Genomic DNA, 25,566 nt, shown 5'->3' on the forward strand with positions numbered 1-25,566 from the left:
TTTATTCATCTCCTTAGAAATGCTGGTTAGATAAGCACAAGCACCATGGGCCAACTGACCTGCATTGAAGTCACCGGGAAAATATTAAACACTGCAGAAAGTATTTGGCTATCAAGTTCTATAGCTTGGTAGCCATGAAGAGACCAAGCTGCTGGGAACTTCATCCAGATAGCAGCCTTCAGACACTAACATAATAAACAACTTCTACCATGACAACTGGAACAAAAATCTGTTCACAGCAGGCATCTCCTCTGAGATGTTTTTGTATCTTGAGACTTTAACTGCTTTAAGGGATCTTAATTTATTCCCAGAGGAAGCTCTAACTCTTGCAGTCACTAGTGCAACATGCACATAAATGAACAATAACATGAAGAAACTTTAAAGTAATGCAGATTCTGACGTGGCACATGCACCAGCTTACAGAGGTAGACCTTGCTCTCCATGCGTTAACCTACGTATGTGCAAAGTACCACAAATTTAAACCATCTTTTTTCAACCCCATTCAAAACCTGCAACACAGGCTAAACAAAGAGCATTGCCTGCTCTGTGTAAACTGTGAAAAGGACAATTTTCTTTCTAACAGCTTCATACTAAGCTTTAGAGCAGGAGTCTCAACAGGAGTCTCACCCCTGAGGCTAATTAGATGCTGTACCTCACTGAAGAAGTCTCCAGTGACCCTGATGTTCACCCCCTTTCACCAATCATGTGCTCTCAACTTTCCCTAAAGAATCACAATCAGCACCAGAGATGAGTTGAGAGGTTATTCTCATCTCCGTCTTTATTTTCAATCCTTATAGACAGGTTTGTTCACATTTTAGGAACTCAGAATAATTAGGTACAGATGAAGAAACAGGAAAGACTATATGGTCCAGCCTTCTGCAAAGTGACTATGGCAAGGACTGCTGCTGCTAACTTTTATTAGGCATGTTTTTAAACTCTGCTAGTTGGCAGCTGGAATGTTGTCACAGGCAAAAAGGAGCACCCACATTTTATTTCACATTGCAGGCAGTTACAGGAGTATTTCACACCTGCCAGTTTGCATCTGCCGAGGTATTCAATGTTTTCTTCCAAATTAGCCCCACGCAGTACTCTCCCCCTCAGCTTACATGGCCTGTGGCAAAACTCAGCAACATTGGCTATTTTTGTACAGAATAAGCCATAGGTGATCATGGAGTGGGAAAGCTAGAGTATGATGTATTTCACAATACTGCAGAATGCTTACAGTGCTTTGACAGCTCTTAACAGAGGCACAGTTATGAGCCTCAGTTTTGCCTCTACTTATCCCATCAGCATTTACTCTTATTATGAGGAAACACGGCAGTGATTATTCCCTTATTATGCTGTACACAGCTTTAACCCTAGGACGGTTCAGGAGCTTAAACCATGATGTATGTGGTGGCTTCCCTGGCAATCAAGTATTCTGCAACTAGTGCAATGTGATACCAGCGCTCTGTCTCTCAGTTCAGCTTCTTTTTGGAAGCCTTTAATGCTGCAAATTTTTTCAGTCATATCCTTAGGTCAGAGTAAAAGGGTTTTCTTATGCTTAATCTGACCTCTGAAAAAGTACAAGCATAAAACGAATGAGTCTGTGCTGTGACTTTGTTCCCCACACTTTTTTCAAAGTAAGAGGTTTCTCTAGGAATGTTGATTCTTCCTAATTTCCCTAATGAAATATTACCTACATAGCATCAGTTATTAAAAAAAAAAAAAAAAGCTAATGTCCAAAAAACCTTCCTAAAAATGAATTTGAGACAATATCCTCAAGTAGCTTTTGTTTACCTACTTTTTAAAAAACCTTTGTTGAAATGGAAGCATGTTTAGACATACACAAAAGCCCAGCTGTGATATGTAGCAAAGGACTCACTAGGACTAGACATTTACATTCCTCTCTGTTAAAGATGAAAAACGCATACTTCTAATACCACAATAAGCTTAAAAGAATGTCAGAACATTTAAAAAGGCACCAGTCAAGTCTTGTTTAGTTATATTATCCTTTATTATTTTACAATGTATTTCAAAAACTTTTACAGATGCCTTAAACTGTTCTACAAGAGCTGCAATACTGTCATAAAAGCACACCTACAGACCGAATGCACAAACAAACTGTAGTACCTACTGGTATTGAACCATTAATATCCAAAGGGTGTAGTCTTTTAGTAAATAGATGTGCAGTAATGCAAATGCAAACAGATGTTAATGCAGAAAACCAAAACTCTGCATTCATGGCTATAGAACAGAGGACTTTTCAAATACATTTGGTACTGTAACATTCTAGACAGCAATGAGTAGTATTACATATTTAAAGCAATACATGCCCTGAAAAGCCTGTATGTTCAATCTGTGCGTGTAAACCTGAATCAAAAATAAACTATATATATTAAAAAACATGAGACATCTAGTCTGCCAACAAGCTTTTGTTTTGTTTTGTTTTTTCCTAGAATGACAATTAACCTGGGTGGGTGAACTCTGACCTGCATTATTATTTTATATTATCATATCCTCAGCATTTCTGTAGTATTATGATATGACAGCCTGTGATTTTTTTATTTATTTATTCCTTGTGCATAGGCACAGGGAATAACTTTGATGCATTAAATTTCTTTTCTGAGTCTCCAAGTGGTAAATATAACTCCTATTATAGCAAATACATTACCACAAAAAAGCATTGTATAATGAGGTTTATAACGTTTTGAAGTCCTCAGCTGTATTTCTCTGGTGCAACAAAGCAGTGGCACTGCAGTTTTCAAGCACTGCGTTTTGAATCCTCTCACACACAGTGTTTACTAACAGCTCAGATATATATTATTCTCTACCTACAGAAGTTCTGCTTTTATTAGCACATCTGCTCACAGAAATTACTAAGACATCTCTAAATTTATACTGTCTGTAAGTCACAGGGCAAAGCCAATTGTTTGCATATGTTTTTAAGCCACGCTGATGTACTTTCATGGGACACTCATGAAAGACATTAGAAGAGAACAGTAATTGCATATCAGATTTGTTAGGGGGAAAAAACCCAGAGTTAAAGTCAAAATTTATGAGTGTGGCACTGTGGCAAGAGGCATTCTGTCCTGCTTTATACTTCAAGTTTAAAGTTTTAGTTACCATTAAATATTTCCTAACAGTAAACACCATTTCTTAACCAAGTACAGTCTACATTCCTCTATTCTCTGCAGGCAGGGCTGCAACGGGTCATCACTGCATTAGACCACAGTTTTTTCTGCCAGTCTTCCCAGCTAGCCTAAACAGCAGTCAGTGGTACTTATTAGCTTTTTATATATATATATATATCAGTCAGTCACACTCATCATTACAAATATGTTCTAGTTTATTTACTGTACAATGTATGTATACATATTTGTGTTTATTCAATCCCTTTTTTCTTATCTTAAGCACTCCAACAGTTAAGGGCAGGCTGGGAAAAAATTCAGTATACATAAAAGGGTTATACATTTCAAGTCTGTAGTGATTCTAGTTTAATAGCAAGAGGGGAACATCGTGCTCACACTGTGCACATGGTTGGCAAAAATAAAGGCAAAAAAAAGTGGCAGACTGTATTTTTCTCTGGAGTCAAAATCTAGAAAATTAAACAAACTAATGTTAATCCAAAGGGATGCAGAAACAAAGAGGGCATTTTATTTAATGTACAACTAGAGCTATTAAGAATTTTCTTTCACAGAGGCCCTGAGACTTGAGTTGAATGGATTCTCCCTACCATGTGTTTCATGTGAAGTCAAACTTAAAGCTCTATACGTATAGCATAAACATTTGGTATATAACAGTGGACCCATTTTTAAAAAGTGATGCAATAAAATCTACATGAAAAACAAATGGAAGAACAACTTGATTGGAGGCCTCTGTCCTTTGACCCCTGCCCTATCAGGATAAACGTCCAATAAAATGTAAAATGCAGCATACATTTACTTAATCTAAAATTTTCGTGATGATTTATTGCAAATTGCACTTGGCAGTTCACCACACCAATGGAAAACTGGCCCCCCTGTTGTTCATTCACACAGTCTTTTAACACCAAATACAAGTCACCAGTAGAAAGATCTTGATAGAAAGTTTGCTGCTGTGCTGAGCCAGCTTGCTGCACCTTCTGGGTGTGACCCAACACGAGACACTGCTTTGTCCTGTTCCTTAGTAGGGCTTTCATCTTCTGGTAAATATTCAGGTAGATCTGTGTTCTGCTCTACTTCCACTGGAGTATCTTGGAACGGAACTAGCATCTGATAAAACACAACACAGATTAAAATTATGTCAGATGTTACTTAAAAGAATGAATCAAAGTTATGACAGATACATGTTCAGGATGACAGACATGCACATTGTGACACTCCTCCCCATCGCCCTATACATCAAGAATATAAACAGAACCTAATATGCTTAGAAGATACACAAGAAAAGCTTTGGCTTAATATGGAGGAAAAAGTATCAAATAAATAAAGACACAGCCCTTTTACTGTGGTTGTGAATCACATCAGCAACTCTAACCAAAAAAAACCAGGTTCATTGTGACCCTTTTCATACCATTAAGGAAAGAAACAATTACAGTATTTTTGTCCTTCTTCTGAACAATAAGTTCCATAAAACTGTTCTACTGATTCACGCCCTGACACAGGATACCCTTTATTCTCTTTGGACTGTATGTGTTGCACTACCACTAGATGTTACAGGCACAGAGGTGCTAACACTAAAGACACAGCCAAGCTATAACAGTTGGTATTTAGAAAGATACATGTCCTACCTCCTCACCACTTTCACTTTTCACAACTTGCTGTGCCTTCATAACTTTGGTTGATGCTATGGCCGTTGCCAATGCCTACAAGTACACAGAAAAAAACCAAGAGCTCAGTGCAACAGAATGCAATAATGTGAGGATCTGGAGGATTTACCAAGCACTTACCTCTGCTTTTAAGTCTGAGCGAATTCGGACCACGCACCTTTGAACAGCCATTTGAAAGGTAAAACTAATAACACCTTTAATTTTCAACAAGGCTTCTTCACAAAGATTCCGTCGAGACTGAAAAACAAATAACAATCCCACAACTAAAGTCCTTTTGTAATACACCAAGTGAAAATGCTCACAATTATTTGTTAAGGTATTCCTGTATGTCTCAAGGCACATGGTTACAGAACCACATTTTTGTAACAGAAAAACTAAGACTTACATTTTAGTGCACAAATATTAGACTCTCTTGCCACCCAAAAAAAAAAAAAATTGCTTACACTTTAGAAGTCAAAGAAGGATGGAATCAACTGTAAATAATTAGAGAAAAGTGCTGAAAAGCAAAGAATGTTTTTCTCTGTATGATCAGCTAAACAGTCCCCTCTGGTTAAGTTCTGATTGACTGAAGTGCTCATTGATGAGTAGTTAGTGTTTAAGTTGCTATTTATCAGGCACCTTGGCTCCATACTGACTGAATGCATCAAAGCAGCTGTTGTATTTTTCAGCTGCTTCATCTGTGGCAGCTCACAGACATCATGGCACAGCATTTGCTTAATTCTTATTTCAAAGGGAAAATATTTTGTTGATAACTCACAGAATGTTATGTTTAAAGCAAGTGACATTGCCTGTGCTGTAACATTACATTGACCTGTACTAGTTGCAACTGTTACAATACCTTAGAACCTTCTATTTTTTCCTTTTAATATTTGCACAAGATGGTTGTAACAAAAATAAATAAAATACTGGAGAGACTGCTACCACATAAGGGGATAAAAAAGATACACTGTACCAGAAATAAACTGACAACCTTGACACAGGTTTAAAATAATCATGCAATTAACTTTCACTGCAAGTTTCTGCAAAGTTTTATATAATTTTTTATTTCAAAGTATATTTGCATTAGTTATGAAATAATCACTGGTCAGCATTTAGGAAGGGTCCATGAATAAGAAGCAAATTAAATTCTTTTAATCTCTAGAAGAACCTACTGAAGTGGTTTGGGGTTTTTTTAGCAGTTTAGCATGTATATTGAAATAATTCATTTGTGAAAGTTTACGTAGTGAAATAATTAACATTTTTCTGTTTTACAAAAAATAACTTTGTCAGGTAGGCTACCTTTTCTATACAAAGAAAATATTTGATGCAAAGATGTCAGGCTGCCTTACACGAGTGAAAGTTGAAACTACTTCTGGACACAAGAAGCCAAACATTCATAGCTTCCTTAGCCTAAACAAATAATTTATGCTTACTTGAGTGTATAGCAATTCTGTGACAGAATCTGGCTTTTTACTTTAAGATCCCAAGTAAGTCATAGGCACCTCAGTTTAATTTCAAATGAGGCTTTCAGTGACCAGATAACTGGTGAACCACTTTGTGATAACAAAAACAGCGTAAGGTCGGTATAACCTAGGGAAAGAAGAAAAACAAATACTAAAACTTAACTGGGCCCCTATAAAGACATAAAACAAGTTACCTCCCTTTTACCTTGTACGAAATTTAGTGAGGAGACTCTGTTTAGTTAACTAGATGATAACACCTTTCTTAAGAATTTATAACTTTGTCTTAGAAAAACATCTGTTGAATGTCTGACTTAACAATATATAATATTTATGCTTGTGTGTAGATACCAACCTTGCCTAAGAAAAACATCTGTTGAATTCCTGACATAACAATGTATAATGTTTATGCCTATGTATAATGAATATGCATGAATTAGCTGAGAATAAATACAGAATATTGTGCCTGCTTTGAGTGTGACAGGCCTCCTGAGTCACATAGACTCGGCTTGGACACCACAGCGCTGTTTGCTCCCATCATATAATAAATCCTAAATTGGAAATTACTCGAATCTGAGATTTTATTTCTCACACACTTCTTAAAGACAAAAGTTACTAAGGTTCATATGAACTCCTTAAAAAGCTGGCAGCTGTCAAGCCTTGCTGCACAGACATACTTTGCAAAAGACATTTAACTGTGGTAGGTAGCTACAAACCCCAGCAATACACAGGTAGACATCTTTCTGCATGGTATTCCTGAAGCATGGGCACAAGGTAGGACAGGCAAAATGTAGGTTATTTTCTTGCACATCAAAGCCTGATTACCATACCCTAACAAACACTACTAAGATGCACAGACTAGAAAACTGACTGAAGGCCATGCCACAAACTGCTGAATTGCCTTGGTTTTTTCCCTTTTTTTAACATTTTTAGTAATTATCACCAAATTTGATAATTAGATCTTAAAATAAAAACATCTGACTCCACACTAAATGACCTTTCCTCTATCTTCCTAAAACAATCAATATCTACTATTTGACATTTTGAAATCCACAAGCACCTGTAGGATCTGCAATCACTCCTAACAGCAGCTTCTTGTTACAACTGTAAATGACTGAGAAACAGCCCTGTGTTTGCTCACTATGCCTTTTAATGCTCATACATGCCACATAATATTCTTTGCTAGTTAAGTCAAGAACAACCTATTCAATGAAAGTAAGCTGCTTTTGTTGCTCATGTTGTTCACCATCCTCCCAGTCCAACCTTATTGTGACATTTAAAGTAGCATTAAAGGAAAGTTTAACTGCTGGGTGAACACCTGGAGCATCACTAACATTTGTACACTAGCCATCTCAGCCAGTGCACAGCCAGATTTTTCTTTAATAACAAGCTAGAAAACATGCTGGTCTACCTGCAGTTTTTTTCTCTGCAGATGAATATCTAAATACCCTATGCTTTTTCTCAATACCTCTGCATCAGTATTCAGGCATTGGAATGGGCTGCCCAGAGAGGTGGTGGATTCACCATCCCTGGAGATTTTTAAACGCAGATTGGATGTGGCACTGAGTGCCATGATCTAGTAAATGGACTGGATTTGGACCAAGGGTTGGACTCGATAATCTCAGAGGTCTTTTCCAACCCAATCGATTCTATGATTCTATAAGTATCAAGGAGAGAAAACTCCACAAATCTCACTAAGCTGCACTTGTCAAAGAACACAAAGAAACACTTTTAAGATATAATCAGACTACAGGCAAAATATCTAAACTCACAAAGTAGAAATGGTTGAAATTTCTTGCTTGGAGATACCTGTGAACAAACAAATCAACTACAAGCTTTAAAACAACAATTGATGGAACTGAATTAAAAAAACTTCACAGAGCACAAAAGCCAATGGTGTTGACAAAGCACTGCCTTTCTAGATAGAGCAAGTGCTGGAAGGACAAAACTGTAAAAAATATTTACTTTGTATAAAGTGAGCTAGAGCAGCATGTTATTTCTAAAGGAATTAGCTGTGGTCTTATGAAAACAGTACAGTGAGGATGCTGTTGATAAACTGGGCCTGTGGACACGCTTACTTGGCAAAATGTAAAGCAACAAAGCAAAGGATCAGGTTTGATCATTTAAAATGGGTACAAAACTGAAAGATACAGAGTCCGGAGGGCACTTGTGGATAACATGCTTAAGCAGTCTACATGCTGTTTGGCAGCCGTAAAAAGGCAAACATGGCCCTGGGGTGTTATCTACAGGGGTATGGTAGATAAATCCGTAGAAGTTATTCTGACATTACACAAAGACTCAGTGAGACCTCATTAACTCAAATGCCATTCTGGTCACCACGGTAGAAAAGATCTCACGGACAATGAAAAGATGTATCAAAACCAACTCAAAAAAAATTACAGCATTTCTAAATTAAGAGCAACAAAAAACCCCACACAGTGTCTGAAATCTCTGGTAACTTATAGGAAACTTTTTTTAGATTAACTCACTGAAACAACCACAAGATACCTGTGAGTGAAAATGCTGAAGGCACCTTGTTTATTCCATTCTTTCTTGAAAAGTGAAAGAAAATTAGGAGACGTAGAAACAGAATAGATTTTTTAGAGTAATTAAAAAAAATCAAGAAAATTGCCTTAGAACATCTTTAGATGTTCTGAGTAAGCTCAATTTATGCAAGATTTTATATGTATCTCGTGATCCAAAATACGATCCACAGAAATTGCTGACAACTGATGAAGCCACACAAGCAGCCCAAGTACCTTATTTCTGTGGGCAAAACACATCTCAGTACAGCATGCCTTATTTACATGACCTCTGCAAGGTTTCCTTACCGAATCATCAAGGCCATCTATATGCAAAACCACTGTCTTGGCACGCTTATTTGTGCTGCCAAGGAAAAACTGTGCTTTCCGTCGACGATAATTCATCTCATTCACATTGTCCATGTCTGACATGTTGGAAGACTGAAGGATATCATAGACTTCAGAAGCTAAAAGTTTAGTCTCTCCTGGTGTAGTGGTCCTTAAAAAAAAAAAAACAACAAAAAACGGTTAAGATTTGTAAGTGTTTTTACATTAGAACTCCAGACAGCTGTTGATTACATCCTTGTAACTGGAATACACCCTATGCTACGGTCAAGATTGGCAAAAATGTTAAGAGAGGAGAGCAGAAATAAAGGTAAAACTATTTTCTTTCCCATACTCCAACTTTTATGTCAATCTGTTAATTCCAAGTCCATTATAAACAACTCAGTTCTCAACATGAATACAGTTTACATCAGTTTGACAACTAGAAACCAAACGTGGCAGTAGATGGTCAGTGCATTGTGGTTACCTTGTGTTGAGTTTTATTTTACTTTTTTAAACAAAAATTTTCCAATTGCCTTCTGACACGTTTTGTTTCCCAGTTTCCTTGCTACATTATAAAAATAATTTCTCTGTAGAACTGTAATCTTTCCAAAACTTTTCTTCTCCAAATTTACCAGGCATCAACACAGCAGAAACACAAATTTTCTTGAAGAATCCAAAGGTTATTTCTGATTAGATTAAAATTTATGGTATGAACTATAGGATAGCATTTTTTTAGGTAGAAAAAAATGTAGAGAATAGGCTGAACATATATCAAATTCTTATGATTAATTAAAACTAATTTTAATAAGGTACTAATATAAATCTGTTGTCCAAATTCAGCCCTGTTTTAATTATGCCAGTGATTTAAAGCTTTGGGCAGAAATGAAATTATTACCACATCAAGTTGCAATTAATCTTAAAATGATGAATGACAGCTTTGCTGCTTTGTTTAGCAAACACTAAGTAAGTAACAAGTACCTTTAGATTTATTTTTTCCATTTGACTTCCTTAATTACCAGACATTAAACACATTTTCCATCCTACCATATGGACAAGAGAGAACACTGAAGTAATCATGTTAGGAGTTCTTGGCTTGTGGGGGTCTCAGCTAGCCTTTTTTTTTTTCCTCTGCACCTTGTTTTGAACAGCATCCATTTGGAGAGGAAAATATAAGTTCTTGTGATAATTCAGGGCATTACTAGCATTCCAAGGGGAAAAAAAAAAAAGAATAAAAAAAAAGAAAAAAGTGGCAATAAGCAAAACAACCAAGACCTAAAAAAGGAAAGAATTTCAGCATATGTTCAAATTTAAATACATGCTTACGTTCTGCTTTCCTACACAGAAAAAAAATGCTTATGTTACTTCACAGAAACAAGTGTTGAGAACTCACAAATATTTCAACTTCATCCTTCCATAATTCATTAGACAAAGTAATAGAACAGATGATAAAGCCATGCAAGCTGATGTCTTGAAGTAGTAATAAATTAGCTTCTGCAAAAAATGACATCTTATCAAGATACTAAGAAATTAACCCACCTGTTAGTTTTGGCAAATTCTTTCAACAACAATCCTGTCCATATCATGTGATTTACAATAGAGTACTTCTATTTTTTGGTAAGTTTAAATTCAGCTCACTAAGCACACTGTTGAAAAAGTCATTACCCCATCTATTGCACCCACTATGCTGTTGCTAAGGGGTTTTTGCCTGAATACAATTGCACTGTTGCATCACAGAGTTTAAAAAAAAGCAGAAAGACAAATGAGAAATAAAGTATACTTGATATTTGCCATTGTATATATATAAACATACATATATACACATACCTACACAAAAGAGAGATTAAAGCTGTCAATATGTCAGCAAATATAAGATATTTAAATGCCTAAAAGTAAAAAATCAACAGTGATTTTCATACATGTTTTGTTCTCCTGACATTAGTTGGCACAGTTCTTGGAAAACTAATGACCTTACCTTAATTGTACTGTTGAAACAACCCGTTCATTTGAAAACACAAATGTAAATTTGTTCTTATTTGATACAGTTATTCTAAAATCTTCCTAAAACAAGTCTATACAGGTCAATGTTTTGTGTACACACACTCTCTCTTAAACAAGCTACTCACTTCCTGTATTTTTCCAAGCACAGGATTACAATTACCTCCCACTAAGTTACAGATGATAACTCTAGTTACCACTATACATTAAAAACAAAGCCCAAATGCAAGGCTTTAATCTTTTTATATAAAGAGAATCTGTAATAAGGAACTGACTGTGTAATAAAATGCAGCAAGAAACTCAGACACTACACTACAAGGGTAAGAACAATGGATGTCCTGTAAGAATATCAGATTGTAAAACAATCCCCAACAAAGGTATACACCAGGTTTTTTTCCGCAGAAATAAAATACTACACTTTCGGCAACTCACTTGAAAACAAAGACCCTCAAAATTCCTGACAAAACCTTCAACAATTTTTAGTGCACTGGTGAAATGAGTGAATACAAGTTTTGCATCAACCTCTTATTCTTTTCATTAAAGCAATTTATACGATAGGTATAAAAAGAATAGAAAGTGTAACATCAGACTAGACAAAAGGAATTTTTTTATGATGGCAGTGAAACACTGGAACAGGTTGCCCATAGAGGTGGTCGTTGCCTCATCCCTGGAAATGTTCAAGGACATTGGACAGAGCTCTGATTGACTTGAAGATATCCCTGCTCATTGCAGAGGGGCTGGACTAGACAACCCTTACAGGTCCCATAGACGTTCATACTCTATGATAATTCTATCACCTTTAAGGAAAAAAAAAATCTACCTGGAAGTAAGCATCTATCGCAAAACCACGGTGACATTCAATGCTGACTCTGTGTCTTTATACACTACATTGGTAATAAAAAGATAAACGCAGTGAAACTACATGTAAAATTAAACCACAGAACAGTGGAAGTTTTTTAAAAAGACACAAGGAGAACACACAGGCTGTGGTTTTGTTGCCCAAAATGAGAAAAAAAAGTAACTTTAAAAGAAGAGGGCACGGACTGGGCCATCCCAGCACCTGTTCATCAGGAGTTTCAGATACCACTGCCCAGAGCTGTCTGAGCCAGCCTCCTGCCATCATCAGAGCAGCACAAGGGAACTCTTGCACATCTTTCTCCCACTCTCTTTCGCGCTCCAGTATAGCACTTTATTCACCCCTGAAGGTGCAGATACATACTATAAAGTCAATATGCACTTAGAGATTGTTTGAGAAAAAATCAATCACTGGAATAACCTCACCAGGGACATGGCAGAGTTCCCACCACTGGAGGTTTTCAGTATACAACTGGACAGGGCATGAGAGAGTCTCACCTAGGTTCCCTTTCCTAGGAAAGGTTGAAGTAGATGATCTTTTGAGGTCCTTTCCAACCTGGGCTGTTCTGTGATTCTGTGACTAGTGTTCTCCTGCCCTACTAGGGAAATGGCAGTATCTAGTTAGAGCAAAGTTGGCAAGAGTTGGTTACCATCTCTTTCAGAGGCGGTAAAATCTTACATTACTTCAGCAACATTCAGAAGATGCCTGTCAGAGACCCAACCCTTTAGTTTTCACTGTCTTCTTGAATTCCTGTCATCCTAGATTGCTGCCTGTCCTTCCATCATGTTCACCCAAGGCTGGCTGCAAAAGTAATATGAACACAGAATCCAAGTGACATGTGCTGTATCTGTCAGAAGAGGATACAAGAAACAGTTCTCATTTGCTTCACAATTAAAAATAACTTTGTAAACATGGTCCAAGTGCTGCAGGGGTTTTATTAACATAACAAGACATTTTTTAAAGTTTTAGCTAAACTTAAAGGACCCAAAAACCTACTGATTACAACTCCAAAGACGTATGTGATGTAGGTTGAATACGGATGCTTGGAAAGAATGCGTAAGCAGCATGCAGCATTATGGCTGTACAACCAGTATGTGACTTAAGTATACAAAGAACATTATACATGAAAATATTGAAGGGCCCAACAATCTTCCTAGCATTGCTGCATCCAATGCAAAGGTAACACAGAAACTTAGTTTCTCCCTTTAGAAGAAGCACAAAGTCTGAGAAGGACTAATATAGTGGATTCTCCCCTTTTAGAGAAGGACAAGACAAATATATTTATCAATATACATATATGGGGGGGTGTAAAAGATCACCTTATCCTTTCTAAAGCAACTATGCATCCTTTTTCAAATAAACATATGCACATACATGTATATTACAGACACATGCCTGTATCAGAGGAAACAGATGCAACCATAACCCTGCTCAAAGTACAGCAGATCCTGTGCACAAGCACAGAAACTATTACAAATGCATTTCCTTAGTGGCACATATTGCACTCTAAAGACACATTAGCCAAACAGTAACAAACATACTGCAACAGCTTTCATTAGAGTGTTTCTACTGACTTTATAACCTTGAGACAGGAGGTTTTCAAATAAAAAAGGGAATTTTTCTTTACCCAAGACTCAATTACATCCCAGATTCTATCAAAAGATTTGCATCATTTAATTCCAAAAGTCTCAGTTCCACAGTGATTCTGCTTTTGGAGGTACTTGCTCAATTTGTCCAGTACCCACAATAAGAGGACAAAGTAATTACCTACCCATGAAATTTCAAGGCTCTTGATAATCTTTGCACCTCCAGGAAGCTGATGAAACAAATCTGGAAACCATTTCTTCCAACTACCTAAAGGACAAGAAGGCAACCAGGAAGGGTGAGCCTGGATTCACAAAGAGGAAGTCATGTGTGACCACCCTGAGAGCCTTCACAATGAAGTGACTGGCTTCATGAAGATGGGACAGCAAATGGATATTGTCTTTTGACACAGTGTCCTACACAATCCTCACAGAAAAGCTGATGAAGAATTGCAGATTGCAAAGTGGACTGAAAACTGTCTAGATAGCCAGACCCAGAAGGTGGTAATCAAGGCCACGAAATCCAGCTGGAGGTCAATATCTAGCAATGTACATCATGGGTCAACACCAGGTCCAATTCTGTTCAATATCTTCATTAACAATCTCAATGATAGGGCAGAATGGACCTTTAGCCAGTCTGCAGATGAAACAAAACAGGAAGGAGGGGCTGATATGCTAGATAGTTGTGCCAGAGGGACTGCAACAGGCTGGAAAAATGGGCTGACAGGAACCTCATAAAGTCCAACAAGGGAAAGTGCAAAGTCCTGCATCTGGGGAGGAACAGCCCCAGGCACCAGCTCAAGTCAGGCATAATCTCAGGATGACCATGTGGAAAGCAGCTTTGCAAAGAACCTGGGGGCCCTAGTGGACATGAAGTCCACCATTAGCCAGCAACATACCCTTGCAGCAAAGAAGGCTACTGGTATCCTGGGCTGCACCAGGAAGAGTGCTGCCAGCAGTTGGAGGGAGGTGATCCTGCCCCTTTTAGGACTGGTGAGGCCTCATCTGGAATGCTGTGTCCAGGTCTGGGCTCCCCAGTACACAAGATATATGAATGTGCTGCAGAGTCCAACAAAGGGTCAAGATTATGATTAAGGGGCTGACGAGAGAAGGGTGAGAGCTGGGCTGGAATTGTTCAGCCTAGAGAAGACTCAGGGGGGATCTTATCAATGTATATAACTACCTGAAGAGAAGGTGAGAAGAGGACAGAGCCAGGCTCTTTTCAGTGGTGCCCAGTGCCAGGATAAGAGGCAGTGGTACAAACTCAAAAATCACAAAACACTTTTTCCACTGAAAACTTAGGTGACTAAGCACTGACAGAAGCTGTCCAGACAGGTTGAGGAGTCTCCACTCTTGGAGATATTCAAAAGCTGCCTGGACATGGTTTTGGGCAATGAGTAGAAGAGTTGGACCAGATGACCTGAAGAGGCCCTTTCCAACTTCAACACCTCTGTGAGTCTGTGAACACATAACGAGAAGTCATTCAGTAAATTCATAGAGCAATGTACAGGGAGCACATCCATTTTTACCTACTGATGGATATCTGATTTTTCAGATTAAGAGTATTTTAGGAGATAGGCTTTTATGTAAAGCACAAATTTATTTAATTTTCCTGGCAACTATTTTCCTTATACATTGTCTTCCAAAGAGTTCTGCATGACAGCTTACATAACTCTTAAGGCATCTGACAATTAGACAGACTGATTTCAGAAATTTCCTGCTCCCATATTTAGACTTACAGTTCACTGATCGGTCCTAAATTGTTTTATCTTAAGGCAACATGAACTAAAGGCAAGACTAGATGCAAAAAGGAAGGCTTTGTTCTCAAAGTCATTAAAATTTGTCAATTGCATTCCAAATGTTTTCACCTTCACAGAATCATTACAGAATGGTTTGGGTTGAAAGGAGACCTTGAAGATCATCTCGTTACAACCCCACTGCTGTGGGCAGGGACCAGGTAGTTTAGAGCCCCATCCAACCTGGCCTTGAACACCTTCAGGGATGGGGCAACCTGTTCCACCTTAGCTTATAGCATGAAGGAAAAGCTATTTGAGATTATTACACCTTATAATAACAATTTAGAAACTTTTAATACAAAACTCAAAACCCCAATAATTCACTAGTTCAAACATGACATTTGATTTTAGGAAAACACTGCTCCCACAGTTTTCTCTCTCAAAATATATGATTTCTTTGTTGTCCTATTTAGCACAATAATTGTATTGAGTAAATTTAGTATAAATTTAATATAAAGCCAAAAATGAGATCACACAGGCATACCAAAGAAATACTTTAATCTCAAGTAATTTCACAACATAGATCAAAATCTCAATGTATACAAGCTTATTCAGGAGTTTACATTTTTACTCTCTTAACCAAATCTGATGTAGTTCAAGAGTTTAATTTGTAATCTAGGGACCAATCTCAGCCTTGTGCCAAAGGATCTTTTTCCCCAGGATTGCTCAGGAGTAAGAGATCCAAAGACAGACCATTCTCAACTTCTAGCTCCAGAATGGGGCATCGCTTACAACTCAATGTTGACCTGTCAGTCTGTCCTGTGCAGGGCCAAGAGCTGGACTCAATGATCTTTGTGGGTCCCTTCCAACTCAGGATATTCTGTGATTCTCAGGATACATGGAGAAGTGCTACAGTTTATCCCCTCCAAAAGGCTGAGAGATCTCTGTGAGAAGAGGGCAACCAGAGGTAGACTCTTTCTGTCACAAAACTCACTCCCAGAACTCTGTTAAGATCCAAGCAAGAAAAATTATATACAGGAATAGTACATTCACAGTACACCACTTATGTAATAGAGACTTTCACATACAAAGAGTCTGTACTATATATACTTTCAGCATGCATGGCCCCATAAGTGAGGGAGCATGACACACAGCCTTTCAATTCATGGAGAATGCCTGTGGTATAGATCTCAACCTTTTAAAGTCAATTCAGGTAAAATTTCTTCTACTGACAGCTTCAGGATTTTACAAAGTAATGGAAAGTTAAAGCACAGGTCTTCAAAAAGATTCCACTACACAATACAGTCTAACAAATACGAAGAGTTTGAAGAAGAAAAATGTCTTCATTATCTAAGTTAAGGCTCCAATAATTGGCAAGACCTCAGCTGAACCCCACCCTAATTAACCTACTCATAAATTAAAAGTAAAAACAACACTCAGATTTAACTTAGTCTTTCACAGAAAAATCCTAAATCAATGAATGTAACAAATGCATCATTTTTCCTTAAACTACTAGTTTGAGAGACTCCACTTATAGAATGATCTATAAGATCATTGAGAAAATTTATGATCACATTGAGAAAACTTATGATTGAGAAAACTTATCATTGAGAAAACTTATCATTGAGAAAACTTATCATTGAGAAAACTTATGATCACACAGAAGCAGATATTTTCACTTGATCCCAGTCTTTCTCATACATGTGAATACTGCCCTATATGGCAGAGCAGTCTACAACTTTCTGTTGAGGGGAAGAGGAGGGACAGGCTCTTATCTGTTCTCGGTGGTGACCAGTTATAAGACCCGAGGGAATGGCCTGATGTTGTGTCAGAGGAGGTTTAGAAAGGTTCTTCACCCAGAGGGTGGTTGGACACTGGAACAGGCTCCCCAGGGAAGTGGTCACAGCACCAGGCCTGACAGAGTTTAAGAAGTGTTTGGTTGATACTCTCAGGCACATGGTGTGACTCTTGGGGATGGTCCTGTGCAGGGCCAGGAGGAGCTGCACTCAATGATCCCTGTGGGTTCCTTCCAACTCAGCATATTCTGTGATTCTGTAATATTTTTCCCTAGGATCCTAAGTAGTAATATTTTCAACCATCATTTTATTTCTGTAATGAACTTCATTCGCTGCAATAAATGTAGTATCCAATATGACACAAAAAGCATAAGTAAGAATTTCATGGATTGGCATCAATTCTATCTAAATACATTGTTGGGCAAATGCATGTTAATTAGAATACTTGAAGCATATACATGGTAGAGAGTTATCATTTAATTATGGTTGTAAATGGCTAACAAATGGATATTAAATCAACTGTGCATTAAGACCACTGATATATTTGTTTCCAGGTGACTAATTTCTTTTGGAGCCCATTCTTCCTCTACTTAAAGACAGGAATTGTCTCCAGCAACAACTAAAGGGAGCAGTAAGCTGCAAAGAGTTGCTACATTCTGTAAGGGGTAGGAAACCACTGATCCTTCATTTTAGAAGTAAGACACAGTGATTGACATGGTTTTGATAAAAGTGTTGAGCATGAATGACAAGCCTAAAGAAAGAGCATGGTATTAGAGAAAAAGCAATCTGTTTCAAGACAGTTATCCGATCTAGCTGTTTTTCTGGCTGTTCTGCTCCAGTGCCAGGTCAAAATTCTTTCTTACCTCCAAGAATGCTGCTCTTTCTTGTGAGCTTTTAGTGCATCCCATCATACAGTGGGATCACTGCTGCTTCCCTGACTCATTCCAGGCAATGGGCACATCATTTGAAAACAACTTGAAGAGCCCCATTACTTCAGTGCACACCTTCTCAGAGTCCCGTTATGGTGCTATTACCATGCCACACTTCACAGTACACATCAGTTCCCTCCAGCCCCAAAACACAAAGACCAGAAAATATTATAGAGCAGCTGACAAAAATGATCATCACCTGTTTTCTTCAAAAAGAAGGAAGTCAAAATCCTAAAGCATACAGGCAGTAGGATTCTTCTGTTGGCCAACAACAACATATCAAGCATTATCAAAGCATAGTAGCAGGTTAATAACAGGAAAAACAATTCATATGTGTAAAACAGGAGAAACGAGAACCTGTAAGACTGGGCAAGTTTTAAGAGACAGAATAAGCAGCAGCATATGGAACTACAAATCCCAAGACCAAACAGGTGGACTGTTCAATGGACCTATGTGGTATCAACTATGTGCTCCAAGGCTGTCACACCACAGTAACAAGGCAAGGTCAGGCACATTTTCCTAGAATACTCTCTAGAACTGCAAGATGCTTGCCCCTTGGCCAGTCTTCCAGACTCTACTCACACTATTGGCTGTGACAATTTGACCAGGAGACACTAAACTAAAAAGCTCGTAATGGCACAAAGAAACCTGATGTTGTAAGTTTGATTTTATACTAAACGAGATAAACCTCACTGAAATTAGGAGTGAGGATTGGATTCCCAGTGCCACTTACAGCTCAATTTCCATCATATGGCTACTGACCCTGAAAATGTACAGAAACCCCATGTAAATGCTGGGATGTTCTGAAGACTGCTGAAAACGAAAAAAGCAAGCCTAAATATTAAATATGAATTCATCATCATGGCTGGGCTTTGCTAACGAAGATTTGGGAAGGCTCTATCCACATTTGTTACAGGCACGCTGGTGGCTTATGAGGCCAATACGAGACAGACATATCCGATGGCAAAAGGCACAGCAGAAAGACTCCTTAGATGGTGTATTCTGCAAGAATATAAATTGTAAATATGAGTAAAATCACAGTACAGTCCCATTGACTGCTGTAAAATCAGTGACTGTGATACAATCAAACATTCGGCAAATGGAGTAATTATCCTACTTAGAACATTTTCCTGATTCATTCTATTGTCCTCTGATCATGAGAAGAGAAGGAACTTTCAAGAACAGGATAACAAATTTGAACATATGCCATATGCTTAACCCAGCTATTCATCCAATTTTGTTTAATTCTTGCTATTTATACACTAAATAGAAAATCAACTTTTCATCTTCCACAGCTTGGTATCTACCATATGGACATACTCGCCATCTACAAAAACTAAAAAAAAAAATAAAAATCAGGGCCTGTTACTCAACTAAACTCAAAAGGCTTCATAGTAGCATTTGCTAGACAAGAGTCTGCATAACAGACACAAACTCCATACTGCATTTCACAGTAGCTAATTCTAACATCTTGCCTGCTAATGAACGGTAATAATTTCATGGATTTATATGGCAGAAATCATGTTTATTATATGGCTTCAACAAATCGCATCAGGGTTAAAAAAAATAAGAATTCTTAAGGGAAACAACTGCCTCTGGTCCTTTACAGTGAAAGACTCAAGATGCTGCCATTAAAAAGCCAATCCTTCCCAGGAATAATGCTGTAGCAACCAGGTAGCAGTATCAGTAGTGCTGACATTAGGCTTGGTACTGAAGGATTTTACAAACATCTTGAAGGAAGCTAAATATCACTTTCTTGTGTTATCAACATGCTAACAGCATTAAGTACATAATATAACAATACATGATTATACTATATAATTATCTGGAAAATCCATTTATATTTTTAAAAAAACCCCACCATTTATTTTAATTTTGAGAAGTATGGTACATCTGATTATTTCCCTGAAATTTACTGGAGAAAGTTAAAAAAACAAACAAACAAAAAGTTTCCAAACTTACAGAAAAGGGCTTCCCCAAACAAAACCTGTATGAATAATAAGAATCAAGCTACAGCACCAACCTGTCCCAGAGAAAAAAAAATGCAGGTTTAATCTATGTAGGCATGTCTCTAGGTAAGCTTTGTATTTGACTAATTTGCTAATATAGTTAATATCTACTCAGCAGAGACTTGAAGTAGGTAACTATTTCAACATCTTGTTTTCCTACTCTTCAGCTACTTATTTATTAGCAAAGGACTTGGTTATTTTATTTTTTAAGCAAGCCAGTATTAGTGGTTTCACTTCTAGCTAAAGGGACTGCCCCATGCAAAATAGTTCAAAGCATACACCAAGGTTTAAAACAAATGTTGTGGGAACTTGATGATGTACTGTATAAATACAGAATGTGCTAACAATTTTAACTTGTTCCAAGTTACTAGATAGGACTTTCTACATGTAAAATTCAATGGATATCTTGCTGAAAGATATTGTAGCAGGTACTGCAAAACAAAGTATCAAAACACATTCCTGGATAAAAATACATGTAATTCAGAATAACATATTCACTTTGCACTAGTTGTTCCAGAGCAAAATTCACTTTCTTCTGAAATAACAACTCCATTCAGAAACTGTTAATGAAGACTGTTTCATCATTAATTTTTTTAGGCATTTCCCTTTGTAGCATTTACTGCCTCTAATAGCCACGTAAAACTACGTAGCTTCTAATCATACATCAGCACCTTACTATGTTTATCAATCAAGCAGCACTCAGAAAATAAAAAATAAAAATAGAAGGTTAAGCCAGACACTTATGGTTTATTAGAAAAAGAATCTGCAATTTTGTTGAGATTCTTACCATGAAGGTCAAAAAAACAGGAACAAATATTATCTGTGGATAAACTCACTGTAACCCAAATATAGACACAATGACACTGGCAAGGAAAAATGAGGAACTTCACAGTGCTATTTATCAACTTCCCTTTCATAAATAAATGGCTCCAGCCTAAAATACACTCAATCCACATCTGCACTAATATTAAATATTCACAACAGAACTTGCTACTTTTACTTCAATGCTTCTTAATCCTTAATTTTTGTAAGCTGTCAGCAAAAGTCAGCATATGGAAGAACCTACCTAAGCACTGTTCTTGTAAATTCAACAGTAACCAGTGAAGGTCACTGTATTCGTAAAATGTGTTTGACACCAGCTGATGATGAGGTTTATTGAGTGTTAAAGGCATCCTGCATTGCCATTACTAATCCTGACTCTTCTGTCAATCCACTTAAATCTCTCCCCTTCCACCTCAGTACAGAATCCCACCATAAAAAGAAAAGACAGTTGCTTTTTGGCACACCATGTCACGCGCATCTTGAATCACTAAGTTCAGCATTATAGTATTTTTTTCCTACCCTACAGTCAGCAGTTATTTAAATACTAATTTAGATTCCATTATTTTTAACATATCATAACATTGTGTCTCACTCTGTAAACCACTTCATCTTTTATAATCATTCCTTAGAGCTCCCTATGTGTTTTAATATAAGGTCTGCAGAAAAAATAGGAAGTAAAAACACCTTAAACTTATACTGCTTTCTAAAATACTTAGCCACTTTCTTCTTTATTTAGAAATTGACTGGAGTAGGGAGTTAAGACATTGAGCACAAAACTTTCAAACAGATGTATTTTTAATGAATTTATTTTATATTTAACACACTTTTTTCAATGTTTCAAAGTTCTTCACTTTTTTTATTCTGCAATACTCATCACAATTGTTCTTGCCTACAATAAAAAGCAATTAGTTCATTTTTAACTTCTCAACTGATTATTTTTCCCCCATTTAAATAAAAAGCACTCAAAGCAATTATGATTGTGCCCCTCTGTCTGTCAGAAAAGTAACACCAGAATAATGCCTATACACTCAGTAACAGGTACTGAAAATTCTTTTCCAGGTTTAGGAACCTATGATTTGGTAAAGTGACTTTTGGAACCTATGATTTGGTAAAGTGTCTTTTCAATATTTTACATAAACCACCACTGTAGAACTTAGGCACTTTGATGCTTAGGCAACTACTTGCACTGCTTGTCATACTCTTAAGCCAGTCATTGTAAACCAGCTGAAGGCCATGATTTTGAAGAACTTGCAGGTACTCTCTAAATCTTACGCTACATAAAAACATTGCATTAATGACTACTTACTTTGTTATCTCACTATTTGTCAACTTACCCGAAATTTTTGAAATGCCAAGAAAATGAAATATATACCAAATAAAGGGACCAGAGAAACTGCTGAAATGCAGGCATTGCAGTGTCAGAGAAAGCTCTGCATTTCTGTGCAAGGGCTGCACAGAAACCAGTAACAGAAGTTCTGCTGTTCCATGGAGCGTGCAAATGCATTGAAGTAGCATACTTAAGGCTGAACTAATTGAACTAGTATTGTACTGAACTGGTATATTAAAAGGTCTATGGGTGCATAGTACCCAGATTAAATTGATACAGATGTCAGATGATGAAAAGCCACACAACCAACAGTCCTGATACAGATGCCAGACAAGTGGGAAGTTTTAAGGTAAAAGTATTAGCTTGGAAAGCAAACTGCATTTCTAACTGCAGTGAAAAACATTGTAATAGGAATTACACACATGACAGAAAGAGAAAAATAATAATATAAACACACAAAAATCCAAAACTAGAGGTTAACAAACACCTAATTGTTGAGTACAGAAACCGTACTGATCATATAGAGCTCACTAAGCAAGTAAGTTGCATGCAAGTAGAAATGATGATTGTGGAATGTCTCTGACCAAAGAGAGGTCCCGAGATAAACAAGCAAAAAAAACCCCAATAACTCCTTCCCACCCCTGCCCCTAAAACAAAAGTACATCTTGGAAGGTGTCTGTGCCCTACATTTGATCATGCTTTCTTATTCTTCTCAGTGACCAATTCTACAGGCACAAACAAAACCAGTAAGCACATCCTAAATTGTACCTCTCATAATAAATCTTTTAGAACAGTTATTTACAAGACTGCTAATTTCTATTAACACCTGCAAAATATAAACCCACGGCAGTATTTCAACATGTAAATTACTAGCTACATTTGAATTGCAGACAATCCAGTCTTGGACTACTCTTAAAAATGATATCCATTTTTCCAAGCCTTTAAGCCCTATTTACTTACAACAACCATAAGATTCTCCTAGAAAGCCTACTAGACCACGACTGAAGTCTAGGTTAACACCAATACTGTAACACTAGGATTTTACACCATTTACACCACTAGGTAATGCTTTTTGTGTTTTATTTATTGTTTCCATTTGTACCCCTGCCTGCACCTCTGTGTTGAGATCGTGACTTCCTATATTGTTCATAACACTGAAAAACACACTACAGGATATAGACAAAATACAACTAATGCACAAAAAAAAAGTCTTGGAACAAACCAACTGCTGAACCATGATTAAGTCTGAACTCTTGTGAGATTGCCATGATGCACAAACAAAAAGAGCACGAAGTTTTACATGCCTAACTGACCAAAGTAGCCCACAACACTGAACCCTCTCTCCTGTCCCTCCACTCCTTCCTAGAGAGAACCTCTTCAAACACCAGGAAGTTGTCTGACAGACAAAAGAAGCTTTCAGTCACCTGGAACAAATAACATGGTATATTTAAAGAGGACATACTGATGTCTCCTACATTTCCTAATATTGCATTGCTTTGAGGTTTTTGTTTGTTTGTGTTTTTTCTTTTAGTGGGGGAAAAGAAGATGCTTTCTCAAAAATAACTTCAAGAAACAATCTACGTCCAAAACTTGTAAGATTTAGAAAATTACAGTAAAAATTTTCTTCAAAGAAACTAGGGGTATCAAAGGGACAGGGGGACATTAAGCTACTTTGCCTAACAATGCTGAATAAAACAGCCTGCAGGTGTCCTCCTGCCCCGACCATCTATTATTAACAAGCACATTGCTACAACACAATACAAATAAATACAAGGGAGCCCCACAGCCTGAGGAGATGCACCAGCATACCAGTGGTGTCATTTTCTAGATGCACTTACCTTATAACAGACAAAATGTAACAAAGTGGGTAAAACAAGGAGGCTTAGGAAAGTAACAGGAAAGGAAAGGCCTGCCAGGAAAGTTAAGGTGAAATATACAGAGATGTGTGTATTACTATTGTTCCAGATGATACTGCAATTTGTAAATAATTTCTAAACCCAAAGTTCTTGGAACCTCTTGCTGACATGAATACTTAAGACCTAGAATAACCATATTTTTCTCCAAAAACACAACATCTCAGTGCAGAATCACAAGTATGGTAGAGTCCAAAAATAATCACGCAACCAAATCACGCTTCCCATTACCCAATCTCCAATATTTCTCAATTTTGATGTGTTAAAATGAACCCACATACCAAGGACAACAAAACCAAGATGACTAAGTGATTCAGGTATAGAAAAATAAAATCTCTACAGTCTACAAAAAGCTATTTCCTTCTCTTTTGCAGATCAGAATTTAGGTATTCCAATTAATAGCATAAATGTATTAAATGTGAAAAGTTCACAGAATTTTTTTTAGCTGTAGTTTCTCATAAAATATTACTTTGAAGCTAGTTATATGGCAACATCCCTTTCATCATCAGATACCCCTTTAAATACATAGTTTGCCTACTTGCTAATTAATATATGACCTTTACCCTGTCTTTCCCCAACCATTCCTCCTTTCTCACAAGAGAAAAAGTAGTACGTCACACAATCAAAAAAATGATAAAAATTATTATGATGCTATATCCCTACTATTTAAATTTCAGCAAACACTACCTGAAACACTAGGTTTTTGCTTTTTTTTTTTTTGTTAGACATCATAAATTTAAACTTTGCTGGTTTCAACGAATAATTAAATTTTCAAAAAGTGCAGGTAATTAAGACTACCAAAATTAAAACTGAGTAAGAAGTCAGTAATTACAGACTGCATGTATTTTACCAGATCTGCAAGGGACTCTAATTAAACACATATTAATTGCCCTAATCTTCTTAGGCAAGTAATAAATTGGAAGAGCTGATTAATGCACTGGATTTAGTTCAGCTTGTTAAATCTGACACCCTGGCAAAGGAAGACTATCTTGAAAAGCTCTTTTAGCTAAGTAATTGGAATTTTACTCTCAGTAATTTGCCGTTCCATAATAAGAGCTATTTAGTATATTGACTCTTCATCAGTGTTTTTTTTAAATACATACTAGTTATATTTAAACAGTACCATTATGCTGCTCATAAAGATTATGAAAAATTATGAACTTTGACCTTTACTGTCCATCAAAAGTCACTTTCACTCTGAACACAAATTAGTATATTTCCTTGTACGCTATAAATCCTAATTAATTTTAATTCTAGAAGCTGCTAATAACATTTTAGAAAGTCCGTACGGACACATTAAGTCCTCTATACAATTCATAAAGCCAGCAACTAAACCAGTTTTCAATATTAAATAACTGCTGATGACTGCTGGAATGCAATGAATGGAACTGGATAATGGAGCTCATTATCCAATGAGCTTCAATTTTTCCTCTCCTTTTTACCTATTTACATAAACAGTTCTGCACACACACTTACTGGTACTCAGTCACCTGACAAGGGAGCAAAACATTTTTTAAATAGCC

General features: G+C 37.0%; 1 protein-coding gene across 3 annotated transcripts in view; it reads right to left on the bottom strand.

Annotated features, from left to right (window-relative positions):
- Positions 1–1,977: 1,977 nt before the first annotated feature.
- The window catches only part of ARMC1 (armadillo repeat containing 1), a 35,067-nt gene continuing 11,478 nt past the window's right edge, over positions 1,978–25,566 (bottom strand). For all 3 annotated transcript variants that reach the window (XM_027638673.1, XM_027638674.1, XM_027638675.1), the window contains exons 4-7: positions 9,060–9,249; positions 4,910–5,026; positions 4,751–4,825; positions 1,978–4,232 (exon numbers count right to left, since the gene is read on the bottom strand). In XM_027638673.1, coding sequence (XP_027494474.1) covers positions 4,041–4,232; positions 4,751–4,825; positions 4,910–5,026; positions 9,060–9,249 — 574 coding nt within the window. In that variant the 3' untranslated portion in view covers positions 1,978–4,040. The remainder of the gene's footprint in view (positions 4,233–4,750; positions 4,826–4,909; positions 5,027–9,059; positions 9,250–25,566) is intronic.

The sequence above is a fragment of the Corapipo altera genome, unplaced genomic scaffold (assembly GCF_003945725.1).
Source record: "Corapipo altera isolate COAL_440 unplaced genomic scaffold, ASM394572v1 49, whole genome shotgun sequence".
Classification (NCBI taxonomy): domain Eukaryota; kingdom Metazoa; phylum Chordata; class Aves; order Passeriformes; family Pipridae; genus Corapipo; species Corapipo altera.